The sequence below is a fragment of the Gymnodraco acuticeps genome, unplaced genomic scaffold, assembly GCF_902827175.1.
Source record: "Gymnodraco acuticeps unplaced genomic scaffold, fGymAcu1.1, whole genome shotgun sequence".
Classification (NCBI taxonomy): Eukaryota; Metazoa; Chordata; class Actinopteri; order Perciformes; family Bathydraconidae; genus Gymnodraco; species Gymnodraco acuticeps.
The window spans coordinates 1,309,843-1,332,103 of record NW_022989894.1 but is presented as its reverse complement, the minus strand read 5'-3'; the positions used below and the strand labels follow the sequence as shown (position 1 = coordinate 1,332,103).

The 22,261-nt window shown below is 40.1% G+C and overlaps 1 protein-coding gene across 2 annotated transcripts in view; it reads right to left on the bottom strand.

The window, feature by feature from the left end:
• Positions 1-5,183: 5,183 nt before the first annotated feature.
• eng (endoglin) overlaps positions 5,184-22,261 on the bottom strand; it is a 39,525-nt gene continuing 22,447 nt past the window's right edge. For both annotated transcript variants that reach the window (XM_034204635.1, XM_034204639.1), the window contains exons 4-14: positions 22,112-22,225; positions 17,042-17,219; positions 14,526-14,697; positions 14,329-14,431; positions 13,887-14,082; positions 13,580-13,725; positions 13,157-13,387; positions 12,852-12,918; positions 9,414-9,524; positions 9,285-9,332; positions 5,184-9,200 (exon numbers count right to left, since the gene is read on the bottom strand). In XM_034204635.1, coding sequence (XP_034060526.1) covers positions 9,079-9,200; positions 9,285-9,332; positions 9,414-9,524; positions 12,852-12,918; positions 13,157-13,387; positions 13,580-13,725; positions 13,887-14,082; positions 14,329-14,431; positions 14,526-14,697; positions 17,042-17,219; positions 22,112-22,225 — 1,488 coding nt within the window. In that variant the 3' untranslated portion in view covers positions 5,184-9,078. The remainder of the gene's footprint in view (positions 9,201-9,284; positions 9,333-9,413; positions 9,525-12,851; positions 12,919-13,156; positions 13,388-13,579; positions 13,726-13,886; positions 14,083-14,328; positions 14,432-14,525; positions 14,698-17,041; positions 17,220-22,111; positions 22,226-22,261) is intronic.

The window sequence follows — 22,261 nt, the reverse complement described above, 5'->3', positions numbered from 1 at the left end:
GTTGTTGAAGCCCAACCCTGCCTTTACACCAAAGGTTGTTGGTTCGTGTACCCCAATTGACATTGAGGCATTTCCTCCGCCGCTGGTTTCCTCCGGGGAACGGCGGCAGGATCTGTTGTGTCCAGTCCGTGCTTTACGCACATATGTGGACAGATCAAAGGAGCTTCGTCTTAATGACCAACTCTTTGTGTCCTGGGCTAACCCTCACAAGGGCAAGCCTGTTACTAAGCAACGGCTCTCCCACTGGATTGTGGAAGCTTTGGCCTATACGAGTCAGAGTTTGCAAGCACCTTCGGATCTGCGGGCTCACTCGACTCGGGGCCTGGCTACATCCTGGGCTTTGTTCAAGGGTGTTTCCATCCAAGACATCTGTGCAGCGGCGAGCTGGTCCTCGCCGCTCACTTTTGTCCGCTTTTACAGGCTAGATGTCTCCGCTCCAAGCGTGGCCCGAGCAGTGCTGGGCACCTTGTTGAGTCGGGACTCTACCTGTTAAGGTTCTGTTTGGTTGGTGATTTTCGAGATAAGCTCGTCTGGCAATACGGGAGCTACAATTTCCCATAGTGAGACATCGAACGGAGTGTTATGAATGAGAACTATAGGTTACTTACGTAACCCCAGTTCTCAGAGTAACATGAAGTGAGATGTCTCACCAGACGGCCCTCCTTGCTATGGTGAAGCGAGAAGAGGTGCTTATTTTGAATGATGCATGCGTCGTGGCGCAAGCTACTTATAGGGGGTGATTCCCTGACGCTGACGTCAAGATCACCAGCCAATCAGGATTGGCGTAATGAGATTGATGCTTCTGTTTGCTCCGCGATGAGGCGCATCCCATAGTGAGACATCTCACTCAGTGGCGGCGCCAGAGATTTTCTCTAGGGGGTGCTGTGGGGTAGCTTGACGTTTCATAGAGGGTGTTCAAACATTTAGGGTTTCCCATTAATGCACCAGCGCTACAGTTGAATTTTCTACTGCAACACTCCCCACGCACACACAGTGTACCCGCGACTGTTACAATGAAGGCTCGATAATCAGCTCACGGCATATAGGCAGGGGTAAAGTGCTATTTTTACAAGTGGGGAGCGGACCTCACCTCCTCTAGGAGGGTCCTCACCTCCTCTAGGGGGGTCCGGGGGCTAGCTCCCCCGGGAAGATTTTTTGTTACATATTTAAGTTAAAAGCATCAATCTGGTGCACTTTGAGAGCAACATTAAGAGATCTATGGATACATCTCAACACCCATATGAAACAGAACTGTCAACAGATTTTCTATTTCTTTATAGATATTTTACAAATCACTCCCCTTTTAAAACAAACCGTTTGAGACCCACTGAGATAACTAGACTAAAGTTAACTATCTAAACACTGAGAGAGTCCTTTACTTCACCTGAGTTGAGGTTACCTGAGACTCTCCGTCTGACAGGAGAGAGTTCTCCCTCCACCTTGTTGTTGAAAAAGCTCCTTATATCCATTAGCTTGGCTAGCTAGCACCAGATGCTAACCACAACGATCTCCGGTAGATACCCACTGGTGCGCGAGGCGAGCTCTCTCGCTCGCTCGCTCGCGCACGCACACAAAATGGCTCGTGCCACACACACACACACACACACACACACACACACACACACACACACACACACACACACACACACACACACACACACACACACACACACACACCACACACACACACACACACACACACACACACACACACACACACACACACACACACACACACACAGAGCAGGGCTTGAATGAAACACAGAGACCCAGAAGTAAGCTACTTGTACTCACGAGGCCTATTATGTGCAGAATCCCTCTCGCTTTCAGTTGGTTTTGATTGAGTGTCCACACGTGGTCGTTTAAGGACTAAAAAACGATCAATTTTTCACTTTGCTGTTAGCAAATCATTTGGCGCTCTAGCTAACAGGAAGTCAATCAAGTGTCACAAAGTAATTTAGCCTATGGGTAGGTCAAAAATCGAATGGGTGCTGACCATTGGCCTAATCATATCACCTGTGTTGGCTTTATGTTTTTGGTCAAAAATGTGTTTGTTTCACATATGCATTGATGTAATCAATAATATTTCTAATTTAATTTAATAAAAATAATAATAATAATTTTCGAAAAAAAATAAAAAACATATTTCTTGGGGGTGCTTTGGCAATCCTGGGGGGTGCTTCAGCACCCCCTAGCTCCCCCCTGGCGCCGCCCCTGATCTCACTTCATGTTACTCTGAGAACTGGGGTTACGTAAGTAACCTATAGTTTTCAGGCTGGATTTGAAGGGTGGGAGGGAGTCCATATTGCGGATGTCTTGTGGGAGACAAGACAAGATCCGCCCGCTGTGAGGTCTATGCAAGTGGTGCAGTGACGCGTCCTAAAACCCGGAAGTAAGCTGCGCTCGGATTCCCTCGACAGAAAGCAGTGAGATTTCTCCATAGGATTTTGGAAAATAGCTGGAAATAAGGTCTGTGGAAAACGAACCTGTTAGATAAATGCACGTTTTGTTCAGCCGGATAATATCCACATGTCTACCCTACTTTTATTATTTTCGAATCATAAATCTAACCGATAGATTTACGATCGATAGATTTATGATTAGCATAAGTTCGTTCATGATGGCTCACTTCAGTGATAGTGATGACGAAATTATTAACCGAGTCATTTTCAAGATTGAGTTACAATGATAAACTGGAGTGGCAAAGGATCAGCTGCATGACCCCGCCATCAAGTGCTTCATCCAAAAGGACAGGAGGATGGACTTTGTGTTTCACTGATTTATCATCAAAGGTAGGCCTAAGTCATTTTCAATGTGGGCCGCCGTGCCGACTTAATTCATTTGTAATTGTTACTTGGCTGTGGGTGCCCTGTGATGATAGGTGTTTATATAAATGATGTTGTTTTGTGTGGAAGAGGGTCGCTGTCATTGATGCGTTTTGCACCCCGGGCCGTTGTTTTGATATTCCGCTGAAGTATACCGTAATATCTCTTCTTTTTTTCGAGGGAAGGTTGGTCAGAGGGCCTAGGTATAAAAGTCACGGCTCGCCACTGGTTAAGTGATTTGAGGCTATGAACTGACCAACAAACTTTCAATAATCACCATCTGTAGCCTACTTGTTTCCGTTTCTTCTTTTGAAAATAGTGGCTATATTTTTTACAATCAATTTCAAAGACAGAGAATTTATATAGAAGCAATATCCTTAAAGTGCATAGCTCCATCCAATACCGATGCCTGCTTCTTTATTCAGAAAGAAAAAAAACCTGTTTGATCCCATCAAGAGAAAAGAAAAATCCCTTTTCTCTGATTTACACCTTAATTTTTTTATTACAGAGCTGTGATGAAAGGTTTTGCCCTTAGGTAATTGTTGCATGATTTATGTACTTTTGTAGAAAAGAAAATATTTGTGCAGAGATGTAAAGCTGAATTGGTAAGCCTGCAAGGACACACACACAAAGGCGTCAGATAATGCAGCCTCTGAAGGTCAAATGGTTCCATGGTCATATCTGGAGATGACGGCAGCCCATAAACATGTATTGTGTGCCTTGACTCCAGTCCTGAAATAAGTTTTTGTATATTAGAAGGAACATTTCAAACCTTAGGAAAGGCTATCCATGAAAGACAACACAATTGTTATAATTTCTCCTTACAATAAAGGTAATATGACTCATAACACCATTCTAGTGTAATGTTTTCATTTCATTAAGCTCATTGTGTTTCACATCACTCATTTGCATGCTCTGCTCTATCCGATTATATGTAATAACACCAAATGATACTTTCTGCATAATTATAAGAGCTTAATAACTACAAATATTAGGAACCACATTAAAAAAAAATAGAGCATGTGTGTGAGAAATACAAATAAAAAGATAAACAAAGTAAATGTAAAGAATATCATGTATCAAGGTAATTGTCATGTTTACTCAGAGGCCGATAAGTATACAGTATAATACAGTACATTTGTACTATCTGTCTATGGATGTGCATCAGTAGCATGGTGATTTCAGGACTTTTACTTGTAATGGTGTATTGTTTGTTTGACATTTTAATCTTGCTAATTTCACTTTCGCTGTAAAGGATGAGAATATTCAATCAGCTACTGAGAAATTCTTCAAAAGTGGATGCTGTGAAAATAATGTTACAATGAAGGATTTTCTTTCCTAAGATCTTGTAGTCGGAGACACTTGTTTTTCAGAGTTTTATCTCGACTCCTGTTGTGTAGGCTTTGGATTTGATTTGTTTCAACTGTGAGAATCCCGGTTATTAGTCAATAGGCCAAACCAGACATGTCCGCTTCTTGGGTAGAAGGCACATTTTCATCTTTGTTGCTAATGATGTGAGAAGTCTCTCTAAGCTAACAGTTCTCATGTGGAAGTGTCATCATATCAGTAACACAGAATATAACGGAGGAAGCTTGCACCTAGTGTAGAGGCAACAAGTCCTCAAGTGACGGTGTCGCAGCGTTCGTAGCTGACAACACCAGACTGAGAACAGGGCATTTTCTCCACAGCATGTTCAACAATATTTAGTAGTTTACAGCAAATACAGAATCATTGTATTTGTTACTTTTTGTCACTGTTGTTTAAACATTTTAAAATGTGTAATAATTCTAGACCTTCCAAATGTGCTTTTGTATTACTTTATGACATAACTTGTCCCTGGAGATCGGAGGAGCATCTGCTTTCCAAACCCACATAATGTGATTACCCAGTACAATGCCGCTAAGCACTAAATGGGCTGGCTCCGGCCTATATAGCTGAACTCCTCCAGCGCTACACCCCAGCCAGAGCTTTAAGGTCTGCTGACTAGCTGCTGCTGGTAGTGCCCAAGACCAGGCTCAAAACCAGAGGTCACCGAGCCTTCGCAGCGGCTGGCCCTAGGCTCTGGAACACTCTGCCTCTCCATGTGAGGTCTGCCTAGATCCTAGGGGTTTTTAAATCTACTCTTAAGACACACTTCTTCTCCCTGGCATTCTAGTCAGAGCGGAGCATGACTCCTGACTATTCCCTGTGTTTTTTATATATATGTTGTAATTTATTGTCTTTTATTGTGATTGTAGTAATGTGTTTTTATTACATGTACAGCACTTTGGCTCGACCAAAAATCGCTTTTAAATGTGCTTTATAAATAAAACTTGATTTGATTTGAAATGCTGTGAGACAGACACCAGAAAACTCAAATAACGTTTGTCATATTCACTTTATTAAGATAAATGTAGACAAAACATATATTGGTTCACAGACAACATGAAGGTACATGACATCAGTTGAGTATTGTCTCAAGAAATGAACTCCATTTTAAATGGTTTAAAAGTTACTCTGCATTTAATACTAGATAAAATCTAAGGAGACATTCTGACATGTTGTTCAGGCTTCTTTAATAAGAATTCATAATTTGGACATTGTTAGGGGCTGGAGAAAGAATCTGCTCACATACATAGGTATAGTTACACACACACACACGCACGCACGCACACCCATTGTGGAGGAAGCTGTTGTCAGAGGTAACGAAGATCTACAGGTGAATAAACTGGCAGCCTGTCTGATTTTACTGTCAGTGCTCAGACAGAAGGTGTCAGTCCCTGGGACTGGTTTAACATTACCTGACATTTAAAAGAAAAGATATCCTAAAATTAAATGAAAAATATTCTCACCAGCCAAACCTTTTTACTCTTAAGTTTGAGCGTTCCCTGTGAAGGAGAAGTTCGTGAATGATGAATACTCTTCCTGGGAATGTGTCTTTGGACAGACATTCTGTCTTTCAGAATACATCCCCATCGCACCCAGTGAAGATAGCAAAAACAACACACAACAATGTCAGGATGTCAGTATCAGCAGAGATATGCCATGTTTTGGACAGCAGGGGAATTGAAGGGTGAGCAAAAGTCAAACTTTTGTCTTTGACATGTGATGTGACACGCACTGTCTGTGACTACAATATTATTGAAACTCAAAGTTATAGGAGGCTAACAAAACAAAGATTACAATACAAAACAAATGTTATGCATTTGATAAGTGCCCATGATTAGGAATGGTCCCAGTTCTCCAAATATGTAAAAGAACAAAGCATGTTGAGAAAATGTGTCAAAGTAAAAATATCATACAACACTTGTTATAAAAAACATGGTAAAAAAAAAAAACTACATAGACATTACAGAGGAGTTTATCTCATCATATTGCACAAATACTCAAGTGGAAATTTGTACTGGCCCTCTTTGTTCTCCGTATCACAAAATACACAAAGGAGATTAGGCATCCACAGATAAATGTACTGTACATGCACGCACACTGAGCAGGAGAGGGGTTAAGAAGCTACATGGCTCACATACAATGAGGAGACATTTTAGAAATGCAGTTACTTCGGAAACGTTGAATATTTCTGTGATTACATTTGAAGGCGAATAAATTATTTTAACTAAAGAAGGCAAGTAACTATCGGGAGTGTGAATATATACATATATATATATATATGCATGTATAAGTAGATTAGTGAGTCAAATGTTTATAAAGAAACATTTTAAAGTCACAATGTTGGTGCTTGTGCCAAAGCTATGTACTGTGAATACACATTTCTGACTGATACCACAAAACGTGCTGGGAATATGTTCAAAGAGGTAACAGAGTGGCAATACAATAAAGAAAATACATGAACAATTCTACATTGAACCAAATATTGGATTTACGGATCAACCGTCACTACAGTTTTAGCTCTCATGAGATTTTCTGTCTAGCCTTAGCACTGCAGGGTTTAGGGTTAGCAGAGATTAATCATTAGAAAATTAAACTGGTTTCTCACAAAGGTCAATTTCCATAGCATTTGGCATGTTGTGTGACAGCTGGAAATAAATCTGAGTTTTAAAGCACTCTTCATGGGGTGAAAACACTATGGGTGAAAAGCATAAATGATTGACTGATGTGTAGTTGCAACTAACGTATCCTCATACAACAGTCCGTACGCCATCGTGCGAAAAAAGCACTCCCAATTTTTCGAATGTTCTTTAACTAATGTCCAGCAACACTGCAGTGCAGATCATGTCTAACAATTAAAACTACTTGGTAATGGTAAGGAAAAGATTGTGGGTTGGGTTAAAAAAAAGTATGTGCATACACCCACTTATTTAACTACATAACTTATGTAACAATAATTGAACTTTGACTTTGTGTTGAAGACTAAACACTAACAGCGGAATCTATGAGAAAGTCTGTTGTTTGACTAAACCCAACCTACTTCTTAAGATGATTTTCTGAATTAAATTGAGGCTCACGATTATGTACTGTAAATAACAAATTGTGTGTGCTTTTATTTGTATTGGTAGAAGTAGAAATGGTGAATGAGGATATCTAGTTGCAATACATATCAAATCTGCTCTCATACAGTTTTCACTATTGATCATGCTAGTCCAAGTAGGCTGTATTCAGAACTGGTGACTTAAATGGGAAGTTTAAATGTACAAGATTGGGAAAGTTGGGGTGGGGTTGTTTTTTTGGTATATATATATATATATATATATGATGCGACTAATCAACAGTTCTAAGTTGGTCAGTTTCTCACCAGAAATTGGGTTTTGTAACACACTTGTTTAAACAAACATTAGCTTCTCATCTCACATAATTGACTGCCTTCAGTGAGGCAAACACACATCAAAATAGAATGTAGTATTATGATTAAACCTGGCTGGAAACAGTTAAACGCAATACATTCATATTCATGTTCATGTTTGTATACGTTTAAGGATGTTACCACAGACGTATAATTCATAGTAGCCTATGCTGGTGGTAACAACAAATTGTCAGGCAATATTGCTGGACTGAAAATGGATATGTGCAAATGAAAAGTACTGGAATTCAACATCCAGGCAGACTATTTTTGGGAAACTCCACCCTGTGGGCGTAGCTGTATTAGTGGCGCTTTAATCCTTATACAGCAAAAGTCTGACGTCAGAGATTTGGTACAAACTCCTCATTATAAGCACATTACTCAGCTCTGGACACAGCCATGTATCTCTTCATGTTGCAATTTGCATTATAACAGTGATTATTTAATCTCAGTTTACACGTTTTTCCTTTTAATGGTGCATAATGTATTGCTTCCTTGAGGGAATAATAAAATGTATGATAATTGTATTGAGTAATTAAGAAGTGTAAGTATATTTCTATGTAACTTTCAATAAACAATGAAAGACAGACATTCATAAAAAGGAGCTTTACAGCTATTGGATAGCATAGAAATGGCACCATAACTTTGTTTTGTGAGCTACAAATGACCCAGAAGATCAACTAAAAGATTAACCAAAAGTGACACAGAATAAAACATAAAATTAAGTATAAAGCAGAAAATAATATCAATTCACCAGAGAAATCTAGTTTTAAGTTTAAACTTAGCTCCAGATTTCTAAATAACAGGAGGTAGCTGTTAACTATTGACCTCAAACTCCAATAAAGACGAATAGCCCTTTAAGTGAGCACTTCATTGGCGGGTTTGAGATCCTAACATGATGAGCCTTTCAGTCCCAGAGACGTTGTTGATAACACTTTGGACTGACCTAGCCAGAAGCCCTTTGGAGTTAAAAAGCTTAGATGTGAATGCAAAACAGCATTTCCTCTGTTTTTCAAAGACAATCTTTTGACTGGATTGTCTCCTGTTAACTATTATTGTGCCGCCATCACGCAAGCACAATTCATTGGAAGGAATGCAGTGAATTTCCTGTAAGCTCTTGGGGGATATGGTTTGTTTTTCCTGTTGCTGGGAGCAATTTTTTTTTTTTGTCCTCTTGCCCTCTTTAACTTCCTGTCTAGGAGCTTGACTTAACAGAGAGGATACAGAGGTGAGCGTCAGAGGCCACTGATTAGACTTCTGTTATCCGTCTCGCAGCTACTAGCCCCTCCAATCCACCAAAAAAAAAAACTCCCCGGACACATCCATTTCAGGCTTGGTGGGTCAAAGTTGTGCTCCTTAAGGAGAATTTAAAGAGGACATGCTTTTTAAGCATTGATAAAGAAAACAAAAGCACATAACCCGTATAAGTGACTTTGAAGGAAGACAGTGGCTCTGATGGAGGTGGAGATGACCATAGTCTCATGCCATGCTGCTGGTCGGTGTGCTTTGGGTGCTTCCAATGCTAGCATTGGCGCTACTGTTCTCAGAAGGGGAAGGGTTGGTAGAAACTGGTTGTCGTTTAGCTCCTGAGCAAGGACATCCTGAAGAAACATGAGACAGAAGCCAATAAGAACCTGGAAAATATAGAAAAGATACTAATGAAAGAAAAGGAAAAAAGCCCTTACCAGGAAGATTAGCTGCAGTTGAGCTAATGTCCAGTCCAGTTGGGTAACCTGAGGAAATCATATTGAGACAATTTCAAATACAGACGAATATCAACTTAGATCAATATTAAAAAAAATATATATATTTACCTGTTTTTATTTTGATAAACCACAGTGCTCCAATAAGTAATACTCCAATCAGGAACCCTCCAAATGCAATGCCCAGAACGCCAGGTAGGCGGAAATCAAAGCATGGTGGGGCTGAAACATACACAGGAAACATCACAATGTATGCAAGCTTCAGATAAAAAACAGCAAGGGTTTCACAGAAGTACAAGCCAAAAATAATGACTTGAGATGCTCTTGATATACAGAAGGTGGTCAATCACAAATAATGTTCTGATTTTGTTTTGCATTCGTGTCAACATCATTATTTTTAAATGATAGTTGTTGATGCAAAGACTTTGTTTCAGAACCAGAGATAAATATATATAATATTATTTTTCACTCGGGAACAGCAAAAAGTTCAAAGATTTCAGCAACCTCATCAGATTGGCTGATTTCTCCTGAGAAGTACAGCAAACCAGAAGTACCGGTTGCCAGAACCAAATCTTCTTGCAGTGCAACAAAACACCCACTGGTGTGTCTAGTGAATATTATGTACCGAGGCAAATTCATTGTGAATTCAAGGTGTAGGAGTTTGTTGGAATGCACAAATAAAAAAACAAATCCTTCTCACAATTACAGAACAATTGAATGAAGATAAATAAAAAAGATAACTAGATATAGTGATATATATTGATGGTATAGATTTAAAGAAACGACAAACAGCAGCTATGTAAAAATATATTCTATTTGCACAAGATCTTTTAATAGTACATTTTCTCCCTTCTAGTTACCATGGCAATTTAAACAAAGCCCACGCAGTATATAACATTGTTTTGGCAGGGTTCGACCCATCTGAACTGAACATTGTCTCCGTTTTAATTTAAATATACAAATTTACAATCAAGTTTGGCATTGATGGTTCTGTGTGCTCGCCCCGCACAACGTCCTTCATTTCTGACAAACTTAATAGAAAACATAAAAATCTGAGCCAGCAGCAATAAAATATAATTTTCTCTTAAATCAGCTCTGAAAGAGTAAGAGAACGGGCACACACTAAGACTCGCTCAAGCCCATGACATGCAGCACTGTGGCATTGACATCTGGGCGAGCATGGCAAGGCCATCCCACAGTTTTGCTTCGCTCATTGTGGTCTGGCAAAGCCGTGCATGGATGACCTTGAGAGAGATGTCTTTTCAATAAGGCTGTGCAATAAATCACTGATATATTCCCCCTTCGCTCAGACTTCACCTAAAACTCGTCCGTCATTGATCTTTGCTTTTTAATCAGAAAACAAACATGATATTCTTTACCAACTTAATTAAACTTAAACCAAGATCATGTCTAAATCACTTTGACAGAAAGCAGCTGGAAGGTTTGAAATCTTATATTTTTAACTTAACTGGGAAGTAATTAACACATTTTTTTAAAGACTTAAATTATGTACCAAAATCATCAAATAAGAATATATGTTGGCTATGCAAGGCTATACGTACAAAAAACAGAAGTGTGTTGTGTCAAATCAAGAAAACACAAACTCACACCCTTCCTTCTTCACATCTTCTGCTACCTGTAGAGATCATCCCAAGTATTTCGAACATTTGGAAGAAACTAATCATCACCTTTGCACGAGTTCCTCTCACCTGCCTCCTGCCTCCTGGTGGAATGTGCTAGGCTAAGTGCTACACTGGGCTTTATAACCCTCCCTGTCCTGAAGTACATTACATAGAGGACATGAAGGACAGAAGAGAGTGAGTTTGTTTAGTAGAAACGAGTCACCCCTTTGTGCAGTATTATTGCTCATGAAAAAAACCTGAATGAACTTAATGACTATAACAGAACATTTTAACTGAACTGTAAGACATTAGGAAAGTACAAAGCCTGATTTTGTACATTTGATCAAACAAATATCAAGTGATTTAAACATGACCCAGATCACAACAGTGACATCTTGTGGGCATTTACTCCGACTGCATCCCAGAGAGCCAACCCAGTTTGTTGATCTGTCAACGAGGAACATTCCTTGACCCTGAATGAGCCAGAAACATCACAGCAACTTCTGCAGGCTTTCTCTAGAGACCTTATTTCTGTAATCAGTTGCTGTGATGGTTTGTACAAAGTGAGGCTTTGACAGCAAAGCTGAATAAACAAGAGCAGGAAGCAGACGCTCCACTGCAGGTGGACAGGAGGAGGCAGAGCCCTCTGTATGAATACTAGCAAACAGGAATGGAGCCGATATAACCCTTTGTATCTCTGACACTGGATAATGAATAGAACTACATAAACAAAGCTATTAATCTGACACTTTCCTTTACAACTAGCACTATTCCGGTGATTTAGTTCCAGGTCTCCAGGAAAACACAAACATTTGTGTTGCACAAGTTAAAACTAAAACGCAAAGACTAAGAGGGGACAAACAGGAAACAGGAAAGCATGGATGAGTGGTTCAGTCTGCTGCAGCAGCACTGTATGCTGCAACACTGACATACCAACCTTTATCTTTCTCCTCTAGGAGGAAATGGAGGATAAAGGAAGCTTAAGGAATAAACACATTCAGTTCTTCCAAAGAAGTCTGACGGAACGCCGCATTGAATCAACATCTTCTTCCTTTGTATTTTTTGAAATGTTTGAATTCTACTATGAATTAATCATCTGTCTGGAGACTATTTTCTCTGTAAAGAATGACATCTTTCCTTGTTTGAGTCAACTGTGTTGAATGGTCCAACAATAGCAGCAGGCTCAGTGGCTGTGTTTTGACAGCAACACAGTCAGACCCCTTGGAAACACAAAGGAAGCCCCCCCTCCCCTGAGGGCCATTACTTCTGATTGTGGCCACAAGGTCAGCCTGCAGACCTTCCTAAAGGACGAGGGCCCCGGCCTCGCAGCCCCTCACTGGCTTCACTGCATATCCTGAGTTCACTGCTATGACAACCGCCCGCGCCCCACTGAAAGCAACAATTGGGAAGAAAATGATTTGCGATTCAATGGCCAAGCACCAGACGAGCAACTAGGCCCTTAGGCAAAATAAGGTAATATATGTTCTCAGAGTTTATATTTTCATTACTCAAAAAGCAATTTGTCTTTTTATCTGTTCTTTGATGTGTTGTTGAAACAAATAAAATAAATGATCAACTACTTAATAGTGATGCAGATGTTTATATTAGCTGTGCACTTTCTTGCTCAACGAGGCAATTTGTTAATACTCTTTTATTTATAATTATTAATATTTACATAAAAAAACAAAAGGAATACAAAAAATTATCTACACATAATCTACCAAATATTCAAATGCTTTGTGAATGTTGGGGTAATGTTTTCTCTGGAAAGTTTAATTTTGTAAGAAGAGAAAGAGTAGAAAATTAACTAACTCAATATACCTGAGTCTAGTTTCCTAATAGCACATTGGGATTTGTTCTAATGTGTTCCAATGAGCAGAATGGGAATGGCAACTGATCCATATTTTGGAGTTTAAACTGAACTCACTTGGTGGTTGCAGACACGGCTGGGTAACCTCCAGATTCCTCTTCACTCTTCCTCCATCTCCACATTTCTAGTGAGGCAGAGAAAGAAATGCGTTATTAACCATACCCAAAAGGTCACTTGTCATAAGTGTGTGAAAAACTACATTCAAGCTTTAGTATTGTTGCTGTTGGCTAAGACTCAAAAAAAGTGTCCCACCACAACAGATCTACAATGACCTTCACCACAAAATATTCCAGGCAAACAAAGGAAGTTTGTAGCACAGGTTAAGAGTTGTGTCATGTAGTTTTTCAAATGTTGACTCCTACCTCACTGTAGCAAAGTTTGACAGAGCATTCCAGGTCCCACGTGGTGGTCGTCAGTTCGTGGAGCTGATCTAAGGAGAAGCTCAGTCGGGTGCTGTTGGGACACACATTTGCAGAGCAAGCCTCTGACATGAAGGGCAGCTCTTTCACTACAGGGCATGAGCCAGTGGAGCGCACAAAGCAGCTGATCACCTTGATGGTCAACATAATGAACCCCAAGGTCTGCCCAGAGATCTACAGGAAACAGATACAAACACAGTTAAACAGCACGGAAAGAGCACGCTAAGCACAAGTGTACAACTGTGGGTATAAAAGTGAATGTGTTTCACATTGAAATAAATAATTATACACAAGCGTATTCAAGGGATTTTGAAACGTTGTGTTAAGAGGCGTGAAATACAGCGAAGAGGGTGAATGATTTCTTACCTCTGCATAAATTCTCTTGTCACTCTGCACCTTGGTGTTAGGGTCCATGGGAGAGAGGTAGTCTGGGGAGGTGTACAGCTGCATCAGCAGGGGCATCTGATGGGGGGCATTAGTGGTGGTGGGGGTAACTGGTGCAGTTTTTATAACTGAGGGAAAAATGGATCAACAAAAGAAATGCCATATATGTTTACTTTGACTTATTAAAGCACTCATCTTCCAAATGTTCCATCTTTGTGCTTGGCTTTTTTTGCAGTACTCCATCTATTCTCTTTGTAAAAAAAGCCTCAAAGCTAAGAAATGGTCTTACCTTCAGGGATGTCGTTGTCTCTAAGGACCAGTAGGACCATAGGATACTTTGGTGTGACTTCAGTGTAGCTGGTGAAAGTACTGGCTTTGAAATAATCTAAAGCTTTCCTCTGCACATCCACTGCATTGTCGCTGTTCAGTGTAATTGAAGGTGGGATTCTGTTTGGGAAGGCCAGCAGCACGATGTCATTGTTAGACTGTAGAGAAGGAGAAGACCAGGTTAAATACATTATTAATATTCACTTAGAGACTGTCTACCAGCAGCAGTCACACAATAACATGTTCACAGGCATGGGAAAGCTTACTGTGTGTAAGAAATCCTCTAACCCTTTTAAGCTATATCACTCCATTATTGAGTGGAGTCTGTGTACTCATTTATCCTATTTTACATTTGGTTGTGAGACAACACATATTTATGTGTGTGTTTGTGTGTGTTAGCTTACACCAAACTGCGTGTGCAGTGGGTTGATGAAGGTCCATATGGTGCCCTGAGGGCCTCTCAGGAACACGCTGGTCTTCTTAGCGTCAACGCGAACTGATACATTGCTGCAATATGAAGAATCAGAATAAACATTATAACGCTTTTGCCAAACAAAAAACCATACAGGAGGCTCCATGCTGTGTGGATCGTTAGGTTTACCAAGGGTTGGCACTCTCTGGGATGTTTATGATGTGAAGCTCAGTTTCATCATTTGGGTTCTGTGGTGATGGGGAGCAAGATGTAGCCAGGGGTACTGTTTCAATCTTCATGAAGTGCTTCTCTGATGCATCTTCATTTCTCAGTGTGCAGTTAGAGGAGCCAGGTTTGGTTCCTGTAAAACCACAAACATGCATTTGGCTAAACACCACATTTGAGAAATACAATTATTCCTGCATGCTTAGTCTAACAAAGAAACAAGAAAGGTCAAAAAGATAGACTGATGGCACTTTTGTTACCAAATGTTTAATTGGGGTAGCGGCTCTGCCAACATAGGCAATAAGAAATAACAATGTAAGCCTTTTTTTTTTACTATTAATACAACAGGGTAGTTTCAATGTAAGTGATGCTCAGAGAATATTGCTAATCGGTGAAATAAATTCTGTTTACAGAGTTTTACTGGGTGGCCGACACTGGAAAGCGATAGCCTGCAGCATCAAACCAAACTGCCGGGTCAGGCCCATTAGTACCTTAACTTTCCTGCTATGGGAGAAGTTCCAGGAGCAGTCTCATGAGAGTTCACTATACGCTCAGCCTTTGACCAAATAATGCTGACTGATGGTTTGCAGGTGCATCCTGTTGCAGAGCTTAAATTGCTACGCATATTTTCGTTCCAAGAAATTATGCTTGAAATGGGGGAGAAATAGCCCACAATAGTACCTCATATAACCTTATCAAACCAATAGTCTGCCAATGCCGAGCAACAATTTGAGCCACATTTTGACAAGAATATGCTTGGAAAATACAACGAATATACCCTGAATATATTGAGGGTTGAATTTAAGCCAAGCCTCCTCCATCTTCCAAGAGAAAACTTTTAACAATCTCCCTTCATGTGGAAATGTATTTGCAAATAGAATGATTTTTGAGTGCTTTATCATTTTAATCGACTTTTACTATCAGTCCAACTGTGTTGCCATCTTGCTTGAGTCTACAAAGCCTATGCGCACCTAACATCACAACATCTATGACAAAGTACCATGATACCGATAATGCAACAATATTATAGGGTTGACGGCTTCCACAAAATATTCAAACAGTGAGATTTTTTTGAGAAATAATAATTAGTAATGTTTAAATTAAGTGCTCATGTCACGCTATTGCTATAGTATTAATATGTTAGCCAGCCCTAGCCGTTACATTGTGCAATCAACATTTTCTTCATTATGATACAATTCAAATAGACACTTCACAAATATTCTTGTCTTTCCCACTCCGTGAAAAACATCTTTACACCAGCAATAGCATTCTCTTAAATTCACATCGAGACATTAAAAGCAACCTGAGGGACATTTCCTTATTTTATCCTCAGCAAGCTTTCATTGCAAAGCACTGTTGTATAGTCATTGCAGACTTTTCAAACGCCTACCACAAAGCCTACACAAGTTCACCTAACACCTCAATATGGGCCAAGGGATACAACAAAATAGCAACGTCAACTGTGGCACTGCTTGAATTAAATGCCCTTGACTGTGAGTCAGTAAAACACAGATGGCTTAAAACACAACATTTCATCATATTTGACGTCATTCTAAACAGATCCTCTAGTTATTAAATTCAGGTTTTTTGCTGTTATTGCTCAAGCTGTTGTTTAGCTCACTGCTGCATAGGGTAAAGGATGACACATAGCGCTCCTCTGGAAACATCTAATAAATGTCAACATTAGTACCCGTAGTCTCTGTGTGTACATGTACAATGTGAAAAGTGGAAGTAGATTATATATGGTGTATTCCGTGTGTTTAGTGTAGTGAACATGTTTTTTTGATGCAATGTAGTGTTTTGTCAGTGATTCACACTAGGGGAAATTTCCCACACACTTATAAGAGCGTGTGTGAGAGAGAGAGAGAGAGAGAGAGAGAGAGAGAGAGAGAGAGAGTAGCAGGAGTAGAGATAGAAGAGAGAGAGAGCAGAGAGTATGAGAGATAGAGACGAGGAGAGAGCACGAGAGAGAGAAGAGAGAGAGATAGAGAGAGAGAGAGAGAGAGAGAGAGAGAGGAGAGAGAGAGAGAGGAGAGAGAGAGAGGAGAGAGGAGAGAGAGATTCCTCTACATTTTAAGAGAGAGATGTATGTGTAAACAAACACAGTATGCAGCAGTGATTACTGTACTGCAAACTTTCTGCTGAATTATGTAAGCTGTATGTTGTGCCCCTGCACTTCCTTTGCTCCCTTCGGCAACACAAACACTGCCTTAGACCAAACAAAGATGCAGATAGCATACTCTAGATACAAATCATAGTGGGACTTTGAAACTATTTAAAGCGGCAGAAAGTTGTGTACAGTATTTTGGCAATCTGATGGATAATGCAGTATAATGCTTTCCAAATACATCCTCACTCATCTTTTGGCATGTTACTAGTTGTACTGTAATTTACTTCTTCCGAATTTGCTAATTCAACCAACAAGTAAATAGAAGAAACCCTGTTAGTGTAAAAAACATATTTTCTAAAACAACTCTCACCTTTTGTTCCTGTTGACCTCACTAATTGCAGGTTTCGGATTGTGGTGAATGAAGTTACACCCCCAAACTCCTGACTCGCCCACTTGACCAGCTCCTCATCTTCAGAGGGAACGTCTCTCTTGTAGACGTTGTCGTGTTGTACATTAGTATGAAGGATAATTGTGGAGTCATTTTTTACCTGGAAAGTAGAGCGCAAGTCATGAAAATGTGTTTCATTAAATACTATTTCCAGTCAGAATCACCAACTGTAGGTTATAAAACAAGAGCATGTTTGTTACAACAACACCAAATTGAGTCAGCCTTTTATTTATATACACATCATGTCTGCTCATACTTTGTCATATCACACATGTAAGCCCATCCCTTTGATTCTATTACTTTTTTCTTGACTTCCACTCAGCTCTCCCTCTATTCTCTGAGCAGGGTGCTGTTAAAAAGAAATGTTTATTATGGTTAAGTGTCCACGAGCACAGCCTGCACAACCCTGTTGGAGCCATGGTCTTTCCTTTGCTTCCTGAGTGGGGCCAGGAAATGGGACCTTTTTTAGCTTTGTGCGTCACCACAGTCGGCTGGAATCTGGCTCCATACAAGGTATAAATATATACATCCATCCCATCGACTAGACACTGCCGTTTCCTCGTCTGGGCCGATGGGAAATAATGGAGTTTACATTTGCATGAATAAGAGGGGGGGGGGGTATTGTGAACATTGCAGTGGAGACTGTCTACAGTAAGCTTGTAGACAGTTACACCTACAGTATGTAAAAACATTACTCATTAAATAACAATTTAAGAAAGGAAATGATTATGTGCTCCAGTTTGATATTGTTAGTCTTTCAACCGGATTTATAAATTGACACCGATTTGTTCTTCTCCCGCAGAACAAAGGTCTAAGTGAAAAATAAAGTACTGAATAAGTACTTATTTTGTAAACACTCATTCTCATCGACACTCACAAGCAGCTTTTGTCATGACAGTACAATAGGATTTGATTTAAAGGACCCATGTCATGGCCATTTCTACTGATCACAATTCCATTGTTGAGGTATACTAAAATAGATTTATATTGTGCAATTTTCCAAAATCACATTGGTTTCTCGTACAGCATCTCTGTATAGTATGTGTATTACTGTATGTGTACTCTGTCCTAAATGGCTTGTTGGAGCTCCTGCCCCCCCTCCCTATGAGCCCAGTGGCCGTCTGCGAGACAGCGAGACACAGCGAAACCCAGCCCGAACACACACACACCTGCAGCCTGGCTGGGAGTTTGTGTGTGCTCACACACCGACTCACAGCCTCGCCGCGTCCCGCCGTCTCAGGGAGGAGAAATCGGCTGAGCTGCAACTGAGAAAAGATTGAGTGTGTGTGTGTGAGTAAGTCCGCGGATCGGTCAATTTGGACCAATACACGGACTTAGCGTAACAGCTCCACGGATTGGTCCATTTGGGTCGTCGTTACGTCACTTGGTACCAGGAAGAAAAAGAGAAATCTCCAACGAGGCGTTCTGGGGCAGCATAGACAGGTATTTTCTGTGTTAGAGTTTTACTCGCTACAGGGTGTACTTTGAGGGTTTGTGACTTTGCAGACCGTTTACATGCAGAAAAACCTTCATAACACACAAGGGGACGGGTATAATCAGTCACCAGTTTACTTTGTGTTTTAATATGCTTTGTTTTAATCACTTTATTCATTAAGTTTGAGCTCAAACATAGATTTATTTGGACTAAGTTAAACATTATTGAGCTCATAGCGTCACCGCATTTTCTGCAAATCAGCTAGTTAATGTTTAATGTATGTTTGTTTAAATAATGAAAGTCCCTCTCCTAGCCGGTCTAGTGTGTGAGTTACGTGCGCAAGTTCTTGCATCACAAAGCAAGACAGAAACAAATGGTGAAAGCCAAGTAAGCCTGAGAGAGTCATTGGTCTTTCTACATTAATATTTGATTGACGTAAGATCAAATCTAGCGTGAAAGGAATCTCCAGAAATAAAAGGAGGGAAAGCCAGTCACGACAGAACCAGGCAGAGGACAGGAAGAAACAAGCGAAATAACAATGGTTAACATTTGAATGATTACAGGGACATAACTCAGATTAGACTATCAGTTTGATATTTTGCAGGCTCACAGTAAAGTTCAAGAAACTCAAAGTTGTTGTTTTTTTTTTAAATGTGTCACCGTCTACCAGATATTCAAGTTAGTTCTGATAATACTTATTTCCTGTTAGTCTGTTTTGGGGTGGATGTATGAGTTTCAGATAATGACCCATATTTTCGCCTGATGATTGACCTCAGATTCTTCCATAAAGTATTATAGGTTTATTTTAGGTGATTATATCATAATGCATATGTGAATTAAAGTGGAAACCCGTATTTTGCGACTAACTAAAAAGTATAATAACTCACAAAACGTAATAGACTAAATTGTGCCTTTTACATGTTTTTGTTGTGTGTTGTTTATTTAAAACAAGTCTATGTACTCGGGTTGGATTTTGAAACCCAACAAGAGCTGTGATTGTGACACTGAGCCAAGCTGTCAAGCCACTGACGTGCTTTCTCAGACACAGAACAGCTGCTGTTTCTCTTACACTGCAATCTGCAGTAAAACATTATCCCCCAGTGATACTGCTCATCCCACGAAAACATCCTGCAGTCACAGGCAATGTTGTCCAGGCTCACGACAGGACATGATACAGGATGTGGTATCACACTGCTGTCAGCATATCACGATGACATTCTCCTAACATTTCACCATTGTAAGTGGTCAGCTGTAATTTCTAATTAATGTATTGTGTTTTTCTACTTGTTATGTGCATCTGCTCATAATGCACAATACTGTTGACTATTTTTCAAGCATTTTATAGCGTTTTCTTCTATTTTGCGTAGTTTTTATTCATGTCTGAAGCACATTGACATATTGGTTATAAACACAGTAAATATTAAATCATCGTTACTTTTGGAGAGCTCTAACTTGCGAGTCAGCTGCCACACATTTGCCCTTATGAGCACTAATAAGGGCAAAACATGTAAGATGAACAACCAGCTACAGCAACATGATAGGCCCAATGTGAAAGTACAGTATGAGCTGCTTATGTTTTAAAGGGCCCATGTCATGCTTTTCCGGTTATTACCCATCCCCTTGTGTGTTATTAAGGTTTTTCTGCATGTAAACGGTCTGCAGAGTCACAAACCCTCAAAGTACACCCTGTAGCGAATAAAACTCTAACACAGAAAACACCTGTCGATGCTGCCCCAGAACGCCTCGTTGGAGATTTCTCTTTTTCTTCCTGGGTACAGTGACGGGTGCTAGTGGAGCCTCGCAGTGGCGAAACTGTGGCGCGCTTACACTGTAGGTGCGCCGCGTTTGGGGGTGCGGGTGCTAGTGGAGTCTCGCAGATGGGGGTGCTGCATCCCCCTCAGCACCCCCCCCCCCCTTCCCGCATCCATTTGCGATGTCTCACAGCCCCCACGCAGGAAATGAACCCAGCTCACACTGTCCGCTCCTCACAGCAGCGAGCCGCGCAACGTCCCAAGACCGGCACCAAGACCCCGCGCAGCATTCTCATCTGTTTGTCAGTACTGGTGTCATTTTCTGGTTGCTAACGCCATTGTAACATAATCACTGATGTTCCGCTGTAACGGAGGTGGACTCATCAGAACAGAGTGGGCGAGCTGACCAATCAGAGCACAGTGGGCTCACAGGCAGGAGCTCCAACAAGCCGTTTAGGAGAGAGAGTGAATACACATACTATACAGAGATGCTGTATGAGAAACCAATGTGAGTTTGGAAAATTGCACAATATAAATCTATTCTAGTAGACCTCAACAATGTAATTGTGATCAGTAGAAATGGCCATGACATGGGACCTTTAAAGGTTACCATTTGGCAGCAGACTGTCAAATCTCAAGTGTTGCCAAAGACACGTTTTCAAGCCATCCAAAATCTTTTGTCAGTATGTGGGAAGAAATAAAGCTGATGGAATATTCATTATGATTTTTCCTTTCAAGAAAGTTTTTAATCTCAAAAAGTACAACTTTGACAGACGCTCTCTGACACCACCATGTATAATAATGAGTTGATGCAACAGCACAGGAGGCTGAAACTGCTCACAACATGGACCGATAGGATTTAAAAAAATTATAATAAATAAATAACGCAACCTATACATTATTTGTAGCTCGGTCATTTTAAAACTGTACACTCAATAGTTTTAATATAGCTTTATTTATAGTTATTAAGTTAGTTAGTAAATAAGAGTTTTTAATGAATAAATTAGGTCATTTACCAATGACATCAATACTCAATCTCATTACTTCAACCAAGTCCTTTTTAAGGTAATGTTTTTTTTAGCTTGGTGATGTTACACATTTTTAGCTTGAAAGACTGTTACACATAAACAACGCTTTTCTGTTCTATAGCCAGGCCAATGCCAATTTAAACACCAACATAGTTTGACACTACAATTACAAAGCTAACACAACTGCTCTAACACTTTTCCCAATAACAGTATTACTACTCTATTAACTAGAAACTCAAGCAGCTGAATAAAGTATTGTCCTGGCCTCCGTGGACTTAATTCATAGATTTAATCTGGAGATAGTGTGTAAAAGTCGGATCATCCAATTTTATTGGAACATTCATTTTACAGCCGATGCCATCAGCCCTGCTTGTTGCTGGCAACTCTCAAACTTATTTTACAGATTTATAGTGTGGAAGATAAAAGCTAAAAACACAAACGTGCCTCGTGCAGAGCAGCCACTGGGGAATATCCACAGAAAACAGACATGGTTCATTGTCTCTCTTAAGCTTCACTATCCAGAGCTGCACAGCTGTGGCAGACTGTATTCAAAACATCTGGCACTTGACAGAAGCTAAATACATCTGGATACATTAAAAAATTATAAACTGTGTAAAAAAAAAACATAATGATTAGTGTGATCTTGTTAGACAATCTTTTGTGTCAATGGCAACCCTTCACAAAAAGAGCTCAAAACATATCCAATAACTCTGCAACCAGAAAAAGGTGCGAGGTGTGAGCACGGCCAGATGCAGCAAAAGAAAAAGAAGCTACTCACATAAAGTTTAACATCAGGGTGCAGGTTGTGTAGGGCAAAGTATGTGCCTGGTGATGCGAGGATGAGGTTCATTGGCTTGGTGTTGTTCATTTCGAGAGAAAACATTTTGGTATCCTGAAAGAAATTTGGAAATTAAGAAAGTGTTACTCA